The 22,499-nt window shown below is 39.0% G+C and overlaps 1 protein-coding gene, 1 long non-coding RNA gene and 1 pseudogene across 2 annotated transcripts; all 3 read right to left on the reverse strand.

Moving 5' to 3' along the window:
• Nucleotides 1-4,067: 4,067 nt before the first annotated feature.
• On the reverse strand, nt 4,068-6,059 carry LOC129354615 (uncharacterized). The gene is made up of 3 exons (XR_008605172.1): nt 6,046-6,059; nt 5,859-5,962; nt 4,068-5,120 (listed from the first exon to the last, which is right to left on the reverse strand). It is a non-coding gene; the product is annotated as an uncharacterized LOC129354615 (long non-coding RNA).
• Nucleotides 6,060-6,920: 861 nt separating this feature from the next.
• On the reverse strand, nt 6,921-13,872 carry LOC129354613 (serine/Arginine-related protein 53-like). The gene is made up of 4 exons (XM_055024063.1): nt 13,565-13,872; nt 9,336-9,472; nt 8,679-9,243; nt 6,921-7,508 (listed from the first exon to the last, which is right to left on the reverse strand). Exons 3-4 carry the CDS (start codon nt 9,168-9,170, stop codon nt 6,921-6,923), a joined length of 1,080 nt encoding a protein of 359 aa, XP_054880038.1. The 5' UTR covers nt 9,171-9,243; nt 9,336-9,472; nt 13,565-13,872.
• Nucleotides 13,873-14,901: 1,029 nt separating this feature from the next.
• On the reverse strand, nt 14,902-21,267 carry LOC129354609 (protein FAM98A-like; annotated as a pseudogene).
• Between the last annotated feature and the right edge of the window lie 1,232 nt (nt 21,268-22,499).

Here is a 22,499-nt window from a genome sequence, read left to right on the forward strand (position 1 = left end):
TAAAAGGAACAGAAACATAAATTAAGAAGGGAGAAAGATTTAGAAGTTATGGAAAGAAATAGAAATGTTGGAAGTTTTGGGTAAATGAATGAAACAAATAGGACAAGACTGGTGGCAGAAGAGAAAACGCTTTTTGGCTTTCTGCACCTTCTCCTCTGTCCTGGTTCCTGCTACTGTCACCTGTTAAAGACCCAACTGACCGTCTTCTGTCCCCTGGACCATTGATTATAAATTAATAAAAAGATTTCCAGCTCTTTGAAGCAGATCACAGAGCTAGCCACCAGCTCTTAAAACCAGTTTGTCACCTTTTTTATATTTACATCTAAGCGTGAAACTGCAACACTTACACCAAAGTATGACTCAAAAACGACGATCTAATATGAAAGCAAAAAAATAATCACATTTTTAGCCAATAAAAATTGTGCATGAATCCCTACATAAGCTTGGACTCACCTTTCTTTATGTAAGCGAGTGTTGATAACAGCTCACATTTTATAGATTTCGGCCCAAATGTTTTACAGTGTAAATTTATTGCTTTCTGATCACATTCCAATTTTTTCTAGTAAATGAAACGTGACATTTATGTTGAACCACATTTTAAAATCTACAGTCTAATTTGTATTGGTTAACTGTCAGTAGACTTTCATTATTATTATTATTATTATCATTATTATTATTATTGCATTTGTCGATTTCAAATTATTACAAAGGTCTTTTCTACTCCTTTGTAGAGAGGCACCAACAAGTGTGTGTAAATAATAATTCAAGTGGTTCACAGGAGAAAAAACAACATTCTGATTGATGCAATATGTGTTGAAGTTTGTAAAGTTTATATTCGATTCAAAATTCAAATTCAAAAATACTGTATTGATCCCAAAGAGAAATTCCAGATAAAACAAAAATGCTTTCTATTTGTTCTCTATAAACATCCAGTACATCGGTTCAGTCGCTGTGCATGAAAATGTGTCTCCATCTAGTGGAAAGCCTTCGATGGAAACATGTTTATTACATACCGAACAGAGAAATGGAAACGTGAAACACAACATCATGGTATGAAAATTAAAACATGTCTAGTTGTTTCTAACATAAACAGAAAATTAATAATTGTGCTGCTGTTGCTAAGCTAACATGATTTGATTAATCCAAATCCAAACATTAGGACAATGTTCATGATGACATTTACTGATACATCAGCTATGTGTGAGGATGGAGCTGACATTCACTGAATGATAGTCAGCAGATCAATATTCTCATGCCAATGATTTATCAATCAGGCTCTTTAAGCTCAAAATACAAACACAAGATAAATTCTACTTTAGTGGTCGGTCAGGCAGGTCTTTTCTCAAATACATCACTTTTGGTCAGTAATGCAGTCGTTTTTAAAGGATAATCTTGAACTTTTCTGTTTCATGAAGCTCTTTGTCCAAGCTTGTCCTCTTGCTGTCTGTCTCACCAGCTGACAGACATAATGCACTTTTAACATTTAAGGTTGACTGATATTAATGTTTACTGCTGTCACTGCTTTTGTGCTTTTGCTTCCTCCTGGTGGGTATTCCTTGTTGGCACCATCAGCGTTCATCTGGATCTTTCTTCCTGTCCTCTCAGATTTCAGCCAATTGAGACATATGGTTCATTTCATCGTAATTGCTGCTTTTCGTTTGAATTGTTGCAGTTTGTTCTTTTGTGTATCACAGTTTGGCTGGTGAACGTTGCCTTAGAGCCATCCGTTAAGACCCCTGCAGGGTCACAGAGGTGCTTTTGTCTGTGTCCGGCGGTCAACAGCGAGAGAGACGAGGTTCATCCTGAGCAGTCTACCCGGATATCGTAGGACAAGCAACCACTCAGGGACACACTCATAAGGATCATTTATAGAGTACCTGGAGAGAACCCACATTCACAGAGAGAACATGTATATTGTGTGAAGTAAGACCCCAGGCCAGGACTTGAACCCATGACTTTCTCGCAAACGCCAGGTAACAGTGCTACTAACTGCACTGCTATTCAGCCCTTTTCTTAAATGTGCTGTATAAATATGTTTGATTCGATTCAGAGCCTGGTTCCACTGGAAGATCTTCCTGTTGAAGGCAGCTTTTGTCTCCACTGTCACCCTGTGCTTATTCCAGTCACAACATCTCAGTGACTGATGTGACTGGAATGAAGTTGACAGGATGTAACTAGTTTAGAATTGGCTATGATACTACATTAAAAAAAAAAAAACTGAAAACATCTGTATGATAAATCCTTGTTTCCTACTAATGTGAGTTTAGTGCTAGTTCATAAAACCTTTCCAGTTTTTGCACAAACTGTAACGTCCATTTAAATAATACATTCTAATGTTTAAAGCAACAGGACAAACCAAAAGACAAAACTTTTAATTGTTTTACATAGTTTATTTTGAAAGTTTTCAAACAATGTTAAATTTTTCTTCCCTTTTTCTTCACTCAGCTTCTTCATGAGAACATTCAGGTTACAGAAGGCATTAAAAAATGGCCTCTCCTCTCCGAAGGGAGTCAGTAAACCAGAGGAACCAGTGAAGTTCTGGAACAAAGAATGTCCATCCTTCACCCACGTTGGGTGTTAAATGTGTTCTTGATGCAAATGTTTGAGTTTCTCCTGCTTGTGTTATGGGAGATGTTTGTGTTACTGAATGGGATTCAGTCTTGAACACCAACTCTCCCAAAAAAACTCATCAGCTCAGAAATCATGAAAGACAAAATACATTTGTGCTGCAAATGTTTCGCTGTGTTTGTCCTTTTGGATGAAGAAACGGTCAGAAAATAATATATTGAAAGTAGAAAAAAAAAACATCTTATTTCTGCTTTATCTTCCATAAGTCTTTGCTTCATGATGAGAGCAAAACATCAAGTCACTGCAGGAACACTCACCTTTTCAGAGAAAACTTTCTCCAGCTCACCGTGTCGAAAACTGTATCTGACTTCTACCTACAAATGTAGAAAATATTAGTAAACTGTCATTTTCATCTCAAAATGATCATGTAGTATCTTGAAAAAAATACATTTGCAGATTAACAAAAATACAACATATGAGCGCAGAACAAAGTGAAGGGTTAGGGGTTCATATATAACTAAATGGGCACTATGTGGCTCAGGGGCCACAGTCCTCAACATGGTCATCTCTGGTTCAATTCTTAAGGTGACAAACAGCCATGCATGCACGCACACACACACACACACACACACACACACCACACACACACACACACACACACACACACACACACACACACACACACACACACACACACACACAACACACACACACACACGTCCTTCTCTGTAAAATACCTACCAAGAGACACCAATTCACGTAACTGTCATGTTTTGTGTTTTGGACTGTAGGATGAAGCCTCACATGCACAAGAACATACGAACTCCGGGGCCGGGATTCAAATGCAGGACTTTCTTCCTGCAACGCAGTTGGACAACCAACTGTGGCGCTGCGCAGTCCAATTTGGTTTCAACAATCTTTATATTCATAGCCAAATTCAGTAAATAAAACAATTCCTCAGGCTGCACATGCCGTCATGACAATTGGGGAGAAAATGGGTTTTGTTTCAATAAATGATCAGTGTAAAGGTGTATAAATGTAGGTAACTGCTCTATGTATTTCACATTTATGCCCCAAGCAGATTCTCAAAAAAACTTTAATTATTGTGGGAAGACAACAAAAGTATTGATCACCCTTGGTGACGTACTCATGCTTTACGCTCTATTTAGAGTTAGGTTTTCAAATGACTGATCTTGTCTGGTTCATATCAAAACACTTGACATTCTCCATATGCGACAGTGGGAGTTACAGTGAGGAATGTTTATGTCCATCATACAAATGTGACAAGATTGAATCATCACTTTTCAGATTCAGTGAGTGTTTTGCGCTCTTCTGGGCCAGCGGTGCAGGTTGATTCGCAGAACCAGGCCCTAATACCAAAGATTACAAATCTGCAACTGTGCCTGTTACACCGACACGTCACGACGATCCAGGTTTCAGACAGGATAGAAATATGGTCTTTTTCCATTATTATGAAAAACCACTTCAACAATTACATCTGACTTTTCACACATTTTATTACAAAGGTTTGGGTTTTTTATTTACAATATCACAAGACAGACACGTGTCAGGTTGGGAGTTCTGATGAAAAATAGGAAAATAAACAAGAACTGAAAAATACTCCTAATAAATGTGACGACAATTAGCCATTTGTGATGTAAATAAATGGAACCAGTAAAGATCGATGTGTTTACAAGGTGGACTCAGAACGCAAGGACAGTATTGGAGACATTCCCACCATCAGCCAACCCCAGGTTCCATGTTAAAACTACAGACTGAGGAATAAAGATAAAAAGATGAACGTCTGAAAAGAAAGGGATTAAATGCATTTGCCTCAAAACTCCAATCCGGTTGTGACTCCTACCACCATCCCTCTCTGTGACACACACAGACACTTCTATGTTTTTTCTCTGTGCAGGAGAACTTACCAATGCAGCAAAGTCAGTGTTGGATTTTTAGGGTGAACTTTCTTCGCAGGTCAGAACCAAAGAACAACAATACAGAAAGTGGCTTCTTAATGAAATTTAAGACCTGAAAGTTTTAACGTTGAGCTGCAGCGATGCGTCAGCATTTCCAGAAAGCCATACTCTACAAACACTAATCCTTACTCTTCTTCTTCTTCTTCTTTTTCTCCTTCTTCTTTTTCTTTTTAGGTTGTCTGACTTTAGGTGATTTCTCTCTTCACTGCTGTCACAGCTCTCAGAAGTTTCCGTCTTGTGCTTCTCTCTGCTGGTTTTGGACGATTTCTCGCTGCCGACTGGTTTCTCTTTGCCTTTCCCGTGCTCCTTGTTCTCTTGTTTCAAGGTGACACTTTGAGGTGAAGGCGTTAGCCCTCTGTTGACGGTTATGAGCATCCTCTCCTTCTTCATCTCTTCCTGAAAGCAGATGTTTGCCTGCTCAGACCTGCTGTCTCGTTGGCTGCTCCGGAGCTCCTTCTCATCCTTCCAGTTCCGCTGCAGCTCTCTGTCACTCCAGGAGGCTGAATGGGAGGGCTGGCTGCTGGTGCTGCTGCTGCTGTGACCTTTGCTGTCTCTAGCATGCTTGTCCAACCGCTATAAAGTATAAAAACAAATAAATAAATAAAAAAGTCAGCCCGAATTTGATAAAACAGGAGTGTCAAGATACCAACTTGTTGACATTCGGAACACATTAAAAGCGTAAAGCACCTTCCAATAGGACGACTCTTTACTGTAGCAACTAAATATTGTTTGTAAAACGCAGCCAGCAGGTGCCCCACAGCACTGTGGCAGAAAGATCAAGATCTCTGGAGAGATCTGAAAATGGCTGACAGAGCTGGAGAACTGCAGAGAGGAGAATGGACCATACTGTCTAAATACAGGTTCTGTTAAGCTGGTAGCATCATGTTGGAAACACTGGAGGCTGAAAAGTGGGTCAACAAAGTATTAAGCATAAACTGTGATTACTTGGTTTTCTATTTATTTGTAAATATTTTTTTAATCAATATTGTGATAATGGGATATTTGTGTGTTGAATCTTTAGGAAAGAGTTAATAGAATTTGGAATAGAATTATGTTAAGCACATTTTATGCGCTTCACATAAAATGTGAAGCGCAGTAAACACTTTCCAGATGAACTGTACTGACATTCCCTAGGCAGGCCAAACTGTCCACATTTTTGTCCTTTTATAGCAATTGTTTACATACAGGTTCAATATTTTTCTATGATTTCAGACATTTATACAGCAGACAGGTGACTGACAAGTAGACTGGATGGATAAAAGTCATTTACTACCTAATAAATCGGGCACAACATTCAGCACAGATACTCACACTTTGGTGGAAAGTTGCATGGTTTTCAGCAGAATTCAAATCTCCAATGAATTCCTGACATTTCTGGCAGTAGAACCCAACTACTGGAGAAATAAAACCCAGCCCTGGAAACAGAAAATAAATGCTGCAAAGTGTGGTGGAGACAGGTTTTACAAAAGGAAGAAAGCCTACAGGGAAAACTTGTTACCTTCATGTCTAAGCACTCCCCATTTCTGCCGCCAATAATTCAATTTGCTTCATTTTGACTCTTTTCTTGTCACTGTGGTCATCTGACTGTAAAACATGAGGTATGTTTTCAAGTACAAGTGTGAAAAGATGCGGATGTTTAATTTTATAATCACGGTTGCTTGAAAATCTCTTACCTTGTGTTTATCAGATGAGGTCAGGGACTGCTCAGTACTTTTAGTCCGTTTCTCCTTTGTTGCTTAAGGAAATCCGACAAAACAGATTTCAGTGTATTGAAGACGACAACAAAGAAGCTAACGCATGGGACAATTTTAATTATCATTATGAGCATTTCACTTTTTTATGTCCACTCTTTGCTTTGTTCAGCAAAACTAGATAAATAACTGGAAGATGAGCTCAGAGGCTTCAGGGTCAAATATGCAGCTGTATGATAAGAAACAAACTCAAAAATCAGGATCTCCTCAAGATTCAACTCCAAATCAAGAGACAAACAGTGAGGAGCCACATGACAAAAGCTCTTGAGTTACTATCAGCAAGTGACATATTATGGTCCATTGGAAAATATTTTGAAGGGCCAAAGGCAAATTAAATGTACATCAAATTCTCCAAGTTTTATCAATGAGGAGCTATAGGTAACAGTGGCTGTGAGCAGGAAGGACCTCCTGCAGTGATTTGTTCCAGCAGATCTGAGGAAGCCTCTGAGTGAAGACCCTCTGTTGTAGAAATGGTCACATGAAGAATCATTTTATTCTACATGCAATAACACTGATTTAATTCACAAAGATAACCTCGTCTTTGACATTGGGCGACACGTTCAGCTGCATACTGGAGAAAAAAATGGCCCTGTTGTAACAAACAAAGACGAGAGAGAAGGCGCTAACCTTTAATCAGAGACTGCAGAGACTCCAGAGCTTTCCGAACATTTGGGTTACTCAGCGTCTCTGCTGTTGTGTCAGAACTGAACAGTGTACCAGGCATGTCACTGCCCTCCTTTTGGCCTTGAGTCTTCATCAGCATTTTGCCAATATCTGATTTTCCACCCAGGCTGTTTAATATATTCTTGATTTTCTCACATTCTATGCTATCAAGACTGACGGAGGAAAAAGTCGATACGGATATCTGTTGGGGGGATTTTGGATCAACCAATTTATTGAGCCCACTGAACAGGGACGTGTTCTGGTGACCTCCAACACCAGGAAAACTGTTTTTGTCCACTTTGACATGGCCTCCATTCTGAGGTGGTTCAGTCCCGTACAAGAAAGACTCATCTTCCAGCTCACCGGCCTTCTGACCGGACAGGTTCTCCTGACCGTTATCATTGAGCCAAGAAAAGTCACTGCCAACTCTCTCATGAGGAAGCAACATGCTGTCGCTTTCCATCGATGTCATCATGTCCAGACTGTTCCGCTTCTCAATCCTGTACTTAGCAGCAGCACTTTCTAGCTTTTTGGTTTCATCAGAGACCTGTGCAGAACGAAAACAAAATTACTTATAGCGAATAACGAGAAATATTAAATTGGTCTGGTAATAAATGCATTCTCCATGGTCAAATTTTGATTCATTTCTGTCATATTTAGAGTGTAATACATACCCTTCAAACACATAAAATTTCATATTTTATGGCTTTACCATTACATTCTTTTTACAATACATCTATTTTTGCACTTGAAATCAAGATTGTATTTTGTAAAGTTGGGTTCTGTGAGACTTTATGACCAGATGGCATTTAAGATGAAGAGCATTATATAAACTCATTTTGCTCCACTGGCTTCACAAACATATGAAGTTGAGTGACAGTAATACATACCCATTGATGCTGGTAGCGCTTTGCATGAATGTGATCAAATTAATTTGTTCATGAGCGAAGCTTGAAACGGAACAATGCCACTTTTTCAGTGGAGAGAACTGAGCGTCTTGACACTCGCCATGTTTCCATAAAGGTTTTAAGTATTGTGTTGGAAAAAGTTGATTGGAACAGTAAAATTTGAAGAAACATCCTGAATTTTGCATAAAAGTTTTCACACTCGCTTTAAGAGGCTTTTGCTAAAAAAGACTAAATGTGAAAGAAGTGAAATGGAAACACATTTTCTGAGCAAATTTGTAGCAAATGTTCCCATCCATTATAGTAATAATAATTTTAAAAAATCCCATCAGGGTATCATCTCTGACCTGAATTCTGAACTCTCGCTATCCGGGACCTGACTGATCACTGAAGAGCTATAACGTCTTTGGATTGAGTCTGATGCAAAATGAGCCCATCCTCTCAAGATCAGAGAATTTTGCCAATTTCTGATCACTTCAATTTGAGAAATGTTTCCCCGATTTCAAAACTTGCACTGCTGTAATTCCAGTCTCCAGTGCAGCTGCAGAGTATGAATTCAGCTTCCAGATTAATATGAAACTCTGAGACATTTGATTGCACAAATCAATTTCTGTGTTCATAATTTAAATGCAAGTTACATGCATCTGTTTGACGTGTGGTTGCACGATGTGGATTCTCTGTTTGACTCATTGAATATTAACCAAACTGAATGAAAGTGAAATGCAGATGAATTGCATTATTTTCATTTTTTAAAAGTCTGGGTGACAATATTTCAAGATGACTCAGTGAAATCCTAATGGCTGAAGACTTACCTGAATACCAAGGATTGCATCTTTGAGTGCTGGTAACCGTTCTTCCAAATCTTTGCTCTTCATGACCATCTTCAGTCCTTCTAACAAACTATTTCCTGTCAAATTGTTACTGCTGCTGTTGCTGCTATGCACAGGGCTCCTCTTCCTCTTTTTTTCAATACTGGCACTACGGGACTTAGACCTGACTTTGCTCTTACTTCGTTTGTGACTCTTTTTGCTCTGACTTCGGCTCCGACTGCGAGCCCTACTTTTGCTTCTAGCTCGACTCTTTCCACGCACACAGCTTTTGCTTCTTCCTTTACTTCTGCTTCTTCCTCTGCTTTTGCTTCTTGGTCGGCTTTTGGCCCGAGACCTCCCTCGACTTCTGCCCCGACTTCTGCTTCTGCTTCGACTCTTGTTCCTGCCAACATGCTTCTGGAACTGTGGATCTGCTTTGACTGCTTCTTTCAGGTCTTTCGCAGACTTCAATGCATCAAACAAATTGTATGTCATATTCCCTTTGAGATAGTCAGGTAGAGGTTTGTTGGCCGCAAGGCATCTCAGAAATTCCTCTCCAGCCCGATCACTAAAACGAATAAGAATGCATTTCACATTTTTAAAGAAATAAAAGTACAACAGAGTTCCAGTGGCAGCTTCAAAAAATATTCACACATATACCTGTTGTCTTGAGGGTGGCGTTTCACAATTAAAGGATTCCACGGTGGGGCCTGATGACGTTGCAGTTCTGCCGAAGGAACAAGCTGCTGGTTGCCTCCCACTATACTATGGTCTATAGGGAAGTTGCTACAATGGGGCTGAGAGTATTCAGAATTAATGTTTTAGTGACATACAAAATAAAACTTTAACAACCATCAGTATAGGTGAAAGTGGTGGGGTCGGAAGGGGTCTCATTGTTTGCTGGTTTTCCCCATTTCTTTGTAAATAGTTATGATTACATAAATTTGTAAAAATGGTCATCTTAAATATTCAAAATATTTGAATACTTTAAACTTTACCCATAAACGAAAACGTATTTTAGTCTTATTCTTAGAATGCTCATACAAGAAGCTAAAGAAATATAAATGTATTTTCCATACATGTGTAGCATCTTTCTGTATTGATTATTATAATTATTTATAACCAAACTTGTCTCCAATAAAAGCATGTCTTCCAACATATAAAAGGTAAAAAATTTTCCATTTAATTGATTTTAAATGAATACAGTCTGACTTGCTCTCACTGATGCAAGCTTTCAGATGTGTGTGGGTGAACTAGCTAGGATGTTTGGCAATAAAGACATGTCAAGACAAAACGTAGACTTAGCTTGAAAAGTTAACATTCCAGGCCTCTGCTATCTCTACTGCCCACAGCCCTCCTCCCTCCAAAGCGGAGCCTGCCCACTACTCGAGAAATGGAGGAGAAGCAATGACAGATTGCTTCTCTGTCATTGCTTTAAACGGGAGAAGGGCGTGAGCAACACCTACACATGCAAAACTGACATTGCTAAGACCTTCCTCCCGGCTTTAATTGGTTGTTTCTGACCATCTGTGTATTTCTGTAAATGGCTGTAGGGTGACGAGGAGGAGCCTGGGTTTTTTTCCACATATTATTATCTGTCTCATATTTATGTCAGACCAGTAACAGTTTTGAACAATATGTCAAAAATAATTATTTTTATAAAACTTGCCAGCCGCAACTTTAAAGTTGTTACAAAAGCTCACCCCAAAACAAAGTGAATTACAAAAGCAAGTTTATAAAATAACTACAAAAGGTCACAACAAAGAATGAAACCATTGGCATTAAACAAATGTAGCATCAATTGTTTGAAATGAAATAAAATTTAATGAAGTAGATTAAACAAAAACATTGCGATTCAAATTTATAGTTTAGGAAAATGATTTTTGGAAATTGAAGAAAGTTTTAAAATAACTCAAATGGTATCCTACTGAACATCAAAACTGCAAAAGAGTGGTAAATATATTCAAAATTGCTGAAACCACAGATAAACACAATTAAATCAAACATTTCAGCTTTAGTAGAACCACCTGCTTTACTCCTCCATGTGCAGATTGACAACACTGAAGTGTCGAGATTGATCCGGGTCCTGATCTCCACATTTGATTGTGCTTTTGCTCAACGACAAAGTTCTAAACAAGCTTGAAATAAAAGGGTAAACTTAACAAACGATCACTTCCAAAGTTAGAATCAACGTTTGCTACAGAATTTTATCTTAAACTGCTTAGCTGTTAAATAAAGTTTACAATGTCACACAAATGCACAGAATGCAGTCATAAAACTGTACAAAAATTATTATAGAACAATGCATGACATAGCCTTCATATCAGTAAATTGATTTTTTTTTTTTTTTTTTTTTTTGCAGTACAACAACAAAACGTGAACCGGAGATACTTAAAAAACATCTAGAAACACATGAATAATACTAATATTGACCAAATGAAAGACAAAATTAGAATGCAAATTTTATCCAAGTTAGAACTATGCAATGTTAGGTAAGTTTACAAATTTCTCAACAGTTCAGATTTTTACACATCTCCAGTTAAATGCATTAGTTTCTCTGAGCCTGTCAGCCGGTGCTGAATAAGCCACAGCAGAACAGCTGAGAGCAAAAATCATCAACGGAACCGAGCATCTCTTCAGGGGTTCTGTTCACTTTTAATTTTACCCTGCAAAATATGAGAAACACGCATCATGTCATTTAACACTTCACTTTGGCATAATAAAAGAAGAATGTAAAAAGAATAATACAAAAACTTAAGAGAACAAAAGTGTGGAATAAGCTAATCTTGCAAAGTAGGCAGCTAAAGTTTACCACTGAAAACATGTGAACTGAATATCAATGAGTATACAAGATATGTGGTGGAGAACAGTATTTAAACAACTAATGTTCATGTCAACTTACTCTTTCTGGCACAAGTTGTCCATCTTCAGGAAAAAAATAACCGTTTGTCGCAACGGAAGAAAAACCAAAATACGTAAATGGACTGCAGAAATCTTGCTGTCGGCTGAGAAAGGTACAAAACAACAATATGCCATAGATTTTAAGAAAACGTGTCATTTTAATTGGCTTTTTTATACATCTTTAATAATTTTATGACTCCTACAGGTTGGTATGAAAACCAAAAGAGTTCTTCGACAACATTTATAGGCACCTCGAAATGTGTGAAATTTATTCGCCTCACTTTGCATCGACTGGCTGGATTCAACAAATTTTACTGTATTATACAAAGAACAACACTAACCACGCTTTTCTACCCTGCTCATGGCCTGGCACTCTGCCATTTCCAAAAGGGTTGGATATACTTCATTAGTGTGCATTTCATCTTTTAATTAGGTGTAGTTCTAATTGGCAAAACAAACCAAATTTGTTTCTCATCAGCATTCTGCTCTTACAGTCATTTCAGTTACTTAAACGTCACATTTAGCTCTGGATGAAGGATTTTCCACAACCAGAGACGACTGCAGGTGTCTTAATATTGCCAGCCACGGCCATGTAAGCTGCATTTTGCCATTTTAATAAAGTTCACATAAAATGAACATTAGAAAACTAAAGATGTTCAATCATGTTTCAAAGCTGTTGGTTATAAAATATCATAAAAGCTGTGTGTGTAACGATATCACCCAAGTGTGTGGAATCATTTTATTCCATGAGCTCAGATTGCACAGATTTAAAATTCTGTCTCAGTGAAGTTTCACTTTATAAGATGCTCACCCCATCAGAGCTGACGGTGCCCATGGGGGTTAACATCCCAGAGTTTTTGAGGCAGAGAAGAACAGAAAATATGGATTCTTTGCTTAAATGCTATATTACCATCCCATGATTTTCTAACATTTTCCTAACTACTGCACTACCATAGTGTAGCAAAGTGCATCCAATCTTTGGGACATACGTTTACTGTCAATATTGTGTGAATTATGTTTTGTGCCTATTATTAACTAGATAAGATCAAAGAAGCTGGTTGCAAAAACACACCATGGTTTTGAGGATCAACATAAGCTGTGATTTCATGCAGAATCCATGGCTATTCAGTCCAATTCATCTTATAAAGCACACTTGAACACAACAAATGTTTGATCAAAGTATTGTACACTCAGGGGATAAGTAAAGATATAACAATATCAAGTTAAATAAAAGACAGAACATGAAAGAACAAACAATATATGCTGCGTCGATTGCTGGGAAAATAGATGGATTTCAGAGGAGCCAGTGAAGGAGCTGCTTAGCATGTAGAGGCCACCTGGTTCATAACCGAGGGGCCGCTACAGCAAGAGCCCCATCATCTCTGAGCTTCTGCTCTCACATAAACTAGTGATTTACCTTTCAAAGACTGTTTTCGTTCACTTGAAAATCTTGTTTCACTGAAAACATTTATGCATTTGCAGTTTTATCTTTTTTTTCCTCCTTTTTTTAACATATTGTAAATACTCTTTGATCCAAAAATACATATGCACATTTTTATACATTAAAAGCTGTACTCAGGTAAGCATTTCTTGAGTAGGCGTATGCTCTTTATGATATCCACTACACAATTACTGTGCAAAAGATTTTAAAAAAGAAAAAACACTAATGACAGTCAATTTCCTTCAAACTCTCAGGCTATGGCTCTAGTTTACATGTCCTCCATTATGGAGGATACCAGGAACATTTAAAAACTGTCATGATATAGAAACACTGCAAACAGCTCATGGTTGGTATATTTAGCAAACAGCTATAGTTTAAATAAATCTTATCAAAGTAAACAACAGGGGTGTTTGACTGATTTCATATTCTGATATATACTCCAGTAATAGAAGCTGTAGCACAACAAAGACTGAATCAACCTGCTGCCTGTGTGAAGCTAACAGCGCTATTAGCCATAGAGCTAGCTCTGGAACAAGTCGGTACGTACACTGAGGAAGTGGCTTGCTGGCGGCCTGCTGAACAGAAAACGGTTATCCGAAAACGGTCCACCGTGTCCAGGATGAGGCGGGGACAGGCCACCGGGGGTCTGACATGCAGACCGAGGGGCGGTGGAGAACCAAACGGCACCCGTGGCCTCTGAGCGGGTTGGTCCGGCCGGTACATGCAAAAGCGCAGAACCTCCCAGAGGTCACTCTGGGCTCACGTTTAAAGGAAACGATAAATGTCAAGTCTCCGTAGAAATTGGCCAGGTGTGATACCTTCTACAGTACAAACAGGCTGCAGAAGCCACCGGAACTACAAGTGACGAAACTTCTTATTTTTTATGGCGGTTGGCAAGCGACATTCTGATGTGCATTACCGCCATCTACTGGAATGGAGTGTAGATCAGGATGCTACATACATATTCTTCCAAATAAATAAATACATAAATAAACAAAAACTTGTGTCCTTTCCATCAATTTAATTCTCTTAAGACAATTCATAAAAGAACAAAAATATTCAGAAGTAAAATTTTTGTCATAAATATATATATATTTAACTGTAATTTATTTTTCTTGTAATCTACATACTAATTCCCTTCTATCAACAGAATATTTAGAACAAAACAACAAAACATGTTTCACTGTTTCTTCTTGAAAACAGAAATCAGTTTCCTGTTGGATGTTTTCCCATTTTAAATAATGTACTATTTAACAATGTGTGACCAAAACGCAATCTGGATATAAGTTTCCTCTTTTCTACTTCGTCCTGTTCTCCTCATTGCATAAACTTTTCTTTGGATACTATACAGACACCTAACAGTTCCATCTTCTTCCCACTGCTTCTGCCATCTTTTCTTAAAGATGGCAGAAGCCATCTTATTTACTGAATGGTACCAATTAATAAATTTTTTGTCAATTATTTTGCATATTTATCTGCCAACTCATTTCCTTTTATTCCTCCAGGTGATGGTATCCATATAAAAATAACTCATAAACCCATTGCCTGAATTCTATAAATTAATAACTGAATCTCTAATAAAAGGCCTGGTCTACGAATAGAATTTTTTTTTTTTAATGAATATGATGATTAACTCGAATCACAACATATTATACTTCTTAATGGACAAACTTCCTCAATCCGTTAGTTTGCATGAATACATGTTAATTCTGATTTACGAATGATTTTCCAATTGATCCGTAACAAGGCATCAAATGGATGCATCTTTTCCCAGGATTTTGTTTTTATTTTGGTTGATGTTCCCTGTTGGGCCATCAGTGGGAACCAACACTAAATACTGCAAACTGTGCAGATGAAATCACCACACTGCTCGATGCAAAAAGGGATTTTTATTCCTTTTATTCCTCATTCACACATCCATACAAACCTTCCAACATTTAGAACTGTATCCACACAGCTGTGCAAGTTGGCATCTTTTAAATAAGTAACTCAGAAATTTCCAGTCAAATATACTGAAATGAAATGTGGACTGGAAAATTGACACCGCTTTCAAGTAATGTTTGATTTCAGTGACCCTCCTGTGTGTGGTACACATGTGCACTGCACACAAAAGGTGCACAAACACTGACGCGTGAGGAACACTTTCTGCGTTAAGGAAGAACGTTCAGTAAGGCCGATTGAACTACCAGGATGAAATCAGCACAGCAGAGTCCAGCTACCCAAGCTATTTCAAATAGAGCTGGAGGGCAGCTTCAAAAACGTATTAATAAGGCAAAACTGAAAACATACCAGGACGCAAAAGATTATATCTTCAATTACTTAACAGTCGACAGAGAACGTGACCCAAATAAAAATATGTAGAGGACATATTTCTTGCTTCCGTTTGCTGAACCTGCTCAGATAAGGCTTTTCTCTGAAGTTCCTGAATTCAGTGTTCTGATCTTCAGCTGGTGTAGTGTCTGCCTTGATTGAAGCCAGCCTGGTTGTACTGCTGCCCTCCATGTTGGAAAAACTGTTCAAACTGTCCTCCTTGGTTGAAGTTCTGACCGCCTCTACCCCCCAGCCTCCACCTTGACCTCCTCTGCTGCCTCTGCCCCTGCCCCCTCGACCTCCACGGCCACCGCCTCTTTCCTGGTGCCAGCCCCGTCCTGGCTGTAACTGTTGTTGTAGTTCCCACCTCCCCCATGAAAGCCCTGATCCTGGAATCCTCCTTGGTTGGCTCCCCCTCCCATATAGCCTCCTCTCCCTCCTCCTCCATGATAATTTCCTGCGTCTTGGTAGTGACCCTGGCTGTACCCACCTCTCCCCCCTCCAGCTCCCTCTCCCCAGTTTCCCTGCACCTTCCCTCCTCTCCCACCGGCTCCTCTGCCCCCCCTGTCTTCATGTCCGCCTCCACCACCTCTTTCATAGCCTCCACGGCCACCGTATGAAAAGTTATCATAGCCCCCTCTGCTGCCCCCGTGGGACCCACTGTAGTGCCCTCCACCTTGAGGGGCATCCTGACGTTTCTGCCAGGACGGCATCTCTGGAGGCGGAGGCTCGATCTCGCATGGTCTTCCACCTCTGTCCGGCACTCGGCCCATCAGAACCTGAGGAGCAGAGTCAGATGTTGTTGAAGTTGTTGAAAGCTAAAGGGTTTTTAAGTCAGTGAGATAACAAAAGGAAAAACAAAACAGTCAGCGTTAGATGTCTGCAGACTGTAATTTGTGTTATTTATAAATGCGTGTTACGCAAATCCAACTTCTATTAGTTTTATATCGTATTATAATGTTATATCCTCAGAAACATATCTGGAGTGTTCCTGTGATGCATTCACGCATTTTTTACGAAATTGCCCTCTCGTGGCGACCGATCAGGAGGGCCTGCTCATTCACCAAAGGCTCTGCCTCGGATCTGCAGTCCTGCCCTACAGAGCGCCTCTCCTTCAGAGAATTTGACTGTGACCAACTTCTTGCTGGCAGTTACATCTGTGCTGTTGTTCTCATTTTAAAGAGTAGCTGATGCACATACATTTGCCTGTGTTCAACAACTGGTAACAGAAAAATGTTGCTGCTCTTCCTGCTGTGAAGACGTGTGTGATTAGTAATTAGAGATGTGATTGGGTCAGCTCAACATAAAGTGATCCAATGAGACATTTTTGGGTTTGTAGGTGATCATAAAAAAAGGCCCAAAAATATCTAATTACCTGTCCAGCCCAATGAGTTTCACATATATATTTAAATATGAATTGGTTGTTACATTTATAGTGAAAATATGATCCACAAAATGTTTTATTTGTAGTTTGTGGGTCAGAGGTTGTGCTGGCATTAAAAATATTCTGTTATAATCTATTTTATCAGATAATTTTTATGATGCTAATTACATAAGCTATTCAGTCGAATGTCATTTTCATTCTATCTATTTAATATTCAACAAGTTGAGCAGATTATCGAGATTCTATTACACAGAGTAAGCAAACTCATTTTTTCCTCTGAATTAATCTAACATGCCATTTTAATTCAGATTTTACTGCTTTTACTTTGAGACCAAACGTAAGCAAATCTCCAGGATGAGTGATTGAGTGGAGCAGGGTGGGGTTGCATATGTATTTATTGTCCACTGTGCTGTGGTTATTGAGGCCTAATTAACTTTTACACTTTAGTTTCTTTCCTCCAAAGGGAAAACTGCCTTCTCTTTTACCTAGACTATAAATAGACCAACAGAGCACAGCATTCTCATTTAGTTTTCTGTTCTGCATGTATTGTTCACTTGTTCAATGTGTCTCTTCCGCCAAAGTTTGGAATGTGGTTCTGAACCAGACGAGCTGCAAAGTTTCCATAGCTCTCAGCGATGTCAGCATCTGATCAGCAAGATTAATTTAGTTTAGTATACAGGTAGTACACAAAATGAAGATGGGAGTTTTAACATTTTTATTGGTTGATTTAGTTCCCTCCACCATGTACTCTATGCATAAAGTTGAAAGTGTCTCTCACGTTTGCACCAAGTACTCGGAAGTGTGAAGTGTAAACGTACAAGAAAACTTCTGGTGTGGTTATTTTCCACATGGCAGAAATGATGATTACAATCAAGGAAATAATGAATCCCTGATTTAATAGGAGGAAAACAGTGTGACGCTGTTGGAACACACCCACCTTATTAATGGCACAGGCTGTCTTCTCTCTTATCTTGCCACTGCTTGTACGAAGGATCTTGGAGAAGTCTTGTCGTGCAGCAAGAAGGTGAGCGACAGAAATGTTGCTTTTGGTGAGGAGGGCAGAACGCAGTGGCTGGTACACTTTACTCAACTTCTCAGCTTTGATCTTTAATAAAACATGGGAAAAAGGGGGAAAAAAAAGTCTTCATGCAGGCCTGATTTTGAGGTGTTCCCTTTTATTGCTGCTGAGATTTTGTGCGTCTAAACTGAGATGTTTGACCATTAATCTTTTGTGTTGAGGTTGAAAGCCCTCATCTCCGGATAGCTTCACAGATTTTCTATCAGATTCAACCCAGTGCTTCTTCAACACAGTGAGATTTGGAGAAATCAGCAGAACTTTGTTTAAAAAAAAATAAAAACCTTCAAAGACCTTCAGGATGACGTATTAAAATCATATTCATACTTTCAATCCAAAATTCACACAGAAAATTAGAAGACTAGTTCTGACCATTATAGTCCATAATGAGTTCACTGCATCCCGTCTCATACATTACACACTTATCTTCATATAATCTACAATTGAAAGAGGAAGTAGAAAGTGGGATATTTTGAACTCACAAAATGTGACAATTCCAGAATGTATGCAGCTAGTTTTTTTACAGTGTTCATTTCCATTTTGTTATTAAGTTAGACAAAATGTATCCTTAGAAGTCATAAATAGTAAAAACTACAGCAAAATGATATTACTTAAAAATATGTATTTTTTTTCATACAAAATTTGATTTTAATCCATTTTTATATCATTCACATTTCCTTTCTTAAAACAAAATTACAAATGACAGGAAATATTTGTCAAGAAGTTCCTCCTATGAAACATTCTTGTAAAACAAGGTGGTCAGCTCTGAATTGGCTTCCAAAACCCTGAGAGAGCATTGAGTTACATTTTCCAAAAATGTGTAACTCTTTAATAACAGCACAGTCAAAATCAATTCATCAGTCAGCACTATTAAAAAGAACCAAATACATTTTGTGCATGTTGATGCCTGGATAAGCAACGTACCTTGGCTCTTTCAGACCAGCCGAAGGACTGCACGGTTACATCAAGACGTTTCAACAACATCTTTCTTCTCACTTCATACTCATTTACAAGAGCTTGGTTTATGGCCTCAATCTTTTCCTGGATTGAAAAAGGGAGCAAGGAGACATCCACTCACTTTCTGCCAACTGAGAATTATTTGTTTCATTCAGCAGAATTTACCATATGGACAGGTCCAAGGGGCTTGTTCAGCAGAGGTTCTCCGACATGATTTGGTGGAACTCGACTTATGGCTTCTTTTAACTGAGATGGAGAAAAATAAGAATTTTTAAAAAGCAAAATAATGTATGCTTGCATAAAAATGATCAACAGGTAAAGCTCCTTCTTGGAGCATATTCACAGGCTGATCCTGCTGACAGAACAGAGTAAAATCCACTAAACTGATATTCATTTATTGTGAACTTGTACATACCATTTTATTCCATCTTATGTAAAGATTTACAGTTAGCAATAATTAAAAAGTGGAGCTGCCAGGTAGACGGACCTTCTTCTCGATTCCAGAAAAGAACTGGAATGGTGATGTTGGATGGAGGTTTGGACATGCCCAGCGCCATGCAGATCCCCTTCAGCTCCTGGAAGACAGGGCTGCCGGATTCCTGGGCTTTCTTCTGAGGCCTGTTGACCAGGATCATTCTTGATGCCTCCAACTCGGACACTAAAAAGGCTGAAGAAAAAATAGAAACAGCCTTTGTCGTCCAGCAAATAAGAAATTCAGGTGTTACACGGTTGGAAGCCCTCGCAGCTCAGCGGTGCTCCGGCCACACCACCAATTTACCTACCAATTTGCGTATTTGTGTATAAATGTGTGCATGCTTGTGAGTGGGTGGAAAAAGTGCTTCGAAAATGACTGGAAATATTTGAATTCCTAACATGTACGTCAACGTAGCACAACGAAGTTAAGTTTGAACAAAAACATGTTAGTGTCGTGTAATAAACATACTGATTAGGAGCAGACAGTCAGTTCTGCTCAGAAACCTCTGGTTGATGTCTCCAGTGGTCAGAGTGCTGTAAGGGCAGGCGAGCTCTGACAGAAGACCACTCATCTCCAGCTGGAACCCCTCTGCCTCACTGGGACCTGAGATTTGGAGCAGAAACACACACCCGTCACAGGTTTGGTCTCGTATATGAGCAAAAAAATAAGTGACTGTTGCTTTGTCTGGAGATGATAGGATATGACTAACATCGTGGAGGTAAGAGAGCCATTAAAACGCTATGGCAGCGCATGGCTTCGTGAAAAAGTCAGGAACACCGGTGCAAGCAGTGCCAAAGGTTAGAGTGCGGCTGCTAAACTTACAGTTAGTAGCATGGACATTTTCCTCCAGCTTGTGATACAGTCTGAGCTCGGAGATGATCCAAGCACAGAGCTTGGTGAACTCCGGGGAAGCTGCTCCTTTCATGACAGCAGACTCCAGAGCGCCATCCTCCAGCAGAGGGCCCTGGTAGCTGGAAGAACAGGACACATAAGCAGCTAAACCACAAGAAGCCCTGATCAGTTCAAAATCACAACTCTTATTCCCTCACAGCAGGTCCCTACACATGTGTGTAAGATATTCCATACAAGCATCACAAGAACTCCCAGTCCTTCACAGCCCATTTCACTGGATGAGTGGTTGATAATCAAATAGATGGATAGGGATGGAGAACAGGTGAAGATTGATGAATGATACGACGAGTCGATGACAGATAAAATGATAGATGGACAGATGGAGAAGAGACACAGAGGACAAGAACATGGATGACTGATAACATATTTAATAACAGATCGAGAGTTAAGAAATAAAAGAAAAGATTGATACTACTAAATCAAAAACATGAAAGGCTTGATAGATCAAAAATTTAACCAGACATAGAAAAAAATGCTGATTTCTCTGCGCTGTAGGATCACTGTCCAGTGTTCTCAATGTGGTAACAGTGATTCTGGACAGGCACCAGCAGAAATAACCCACCTGAACCTTTCATTGGACATTCTGCCATGTTGCCAAGCAATCAGGACTTGAACCAACTTCTAAACTGATGACTTCCAGAAATATATCACATATTTCTATGCACACATTATTTATAATGTTAGCATAAATCCTGCTTTCTAGAAATCTGAGCCCTTAACATAAAGAGAGGCAGTCAGCGGGGCAGCCCATTCTCGCCAAGTTCTGCTGACGCAGCTTCATGCGAACACCTATACCAATTTGGAGCTCAGCTTACACCGCAATGGAAAACGTTGACTTCTCACTTGAAGCAACAGAATAGCAACATCGCTTCTCAGCGGATGTTTTTGTCTTCTCAGATTAGCATTCTACACTGCAGCGGCTAGCAACCACAGGACAGAGAGCAGAAGCTCTTTATGGGTTTATGCGCTCAGCTCTACGCCCACCGCGGGACTGAAGCTTTGTTCACTTACCCTAAATCTTCCAGCGAGACGAGAATATCATTCTCCATCTCAAAGTTCTGTGATGGAAGCCGAGGTACCACAGGGAAGGTTTCTCACAGGCACTCAGCTGTTACACGTTGAAGTCCGCCTTCTTCGTTTTTGTTTAATAACAGTTGGAAAGCGCCCTAATTACCGCCCCTTGTGCTTTATCTTAGGCACTGCATGTTTCCCAAGACAATTCCTTCTATAAGGTGTTTCCAGAGTATCATGAATCATAACATCTATAAAATTTGGAAGGCAAACGTTATAGACTTAAGAAAAGTCACTAGAAGTCAAAGTTATGAGTATAAGCACTGGAAGAGTTTGGTTCTGTTGGCAGAAAATGTAATGTCCACAATGAACAAGAGATGTATGTCGACTGCCCACTAAATGTGAGGCAGTCAGATACACATATGGACAAAACAGGTACAGTTTGTTCATGAGTAGAGGGCCAAAATACCTGCTGAAGGCTGCAGAAGTCTCACTGACAGTTATAGAAATTGTTTGATTGCAGCGATTGCCTCAAAAGGTTGTGCAACAAAATATAAGTTAAGGGAATCATTTTTGTCCACGTCTGTTTCATGAGTTTACTTTTTTGAATAAGTCTATTGAAGCATGTTTGAAAAGCAATGTCTAACTTTCACTTGTTCAGTTTTATAGAATTTTTATTCCTGGCACCCTTTGTCAGATTCAAGTTGTTTCTGTGACCATTGTGGGTTTTTCTGTCATTGAACGAGGCATACCAACAATCCTGTCCAAGTGTGTAAATAGGCGAGATTTTTCAGTACTGCTTTCTTGCAGCAACTTCATGCTCTTTGAATAAAGCTACACTAAAATTCAATCCCAGTATAGGACTATTGGCTGACTAAAGATATACAAATCATAATTTCCTTTTAAAATAATGCAAATAATTTTAATACATGACAAAAAAAAGGTTTGAACAAGTTTCTTACTGAATTTTGATTTTGTAGGTTTATGTCAATAGATATGGATGAGTATATAATGAAAAGCCAATTAAAACGAAATTGTCCATTCGTTATCTAGGACACTGTTCTTTGCAGGGTCAGATGAGGAACTCATGCTCATCTCAAGCATTCAAAAGTAGGGAGGTAGGATACATGTAACACAAAAATGGGCAAACAGTACAAACAAGAATTCAAAAACATATTCGTAACTAAAGATCATTTAGATTAAAAAGTGCTTCTCTTTCGGGTTAACTTAATTTGTAACTTTCTCATCATCTAAAAACAATTCGAAACATTCATTAGAAGACCTTTAGGAAATGTTTTTCTACACAATTACAGCTATGTAATTACATTCACCAGAAATCACTAAGCCATCTATCTCCC

Source organism: Poeciliopsis prolifica, unplaced genomic scaffold (assembly GCF_027474105.1).
Source record: "Poeciliopsis prolifica strain line A6 unplaced genomic scaffold, Auburn_PproV2 SCAFFOLD113, whole genome shotgun sequence".
NCBI classification, from domain to species: domain Eukaryota; kingdom Metazoa; phylum Chordata; class Actinopteri; order Cyprinodontiformes; family Poeciliidae; genus Poeciliopsis; species Poeciliopsis prolifica.

Bases quoted from the DNA above. Each gene is read 5' to 3' on its own strand.
- LOC129354613 (XM_055024063.1), bottom strand. From the start codon at position 9,170: ATGACATACAATTTGTTTGATGCATTGAAGTCTGCGAAAGACCTGAAA. The intron at 7,509-8,678 runs GTAAGTCTTCAG...CGTTCTGCACAG, and splicing joins ATGCAATCCTTGGTATTCAG to GTCTCTGATGAAACCAAAAA.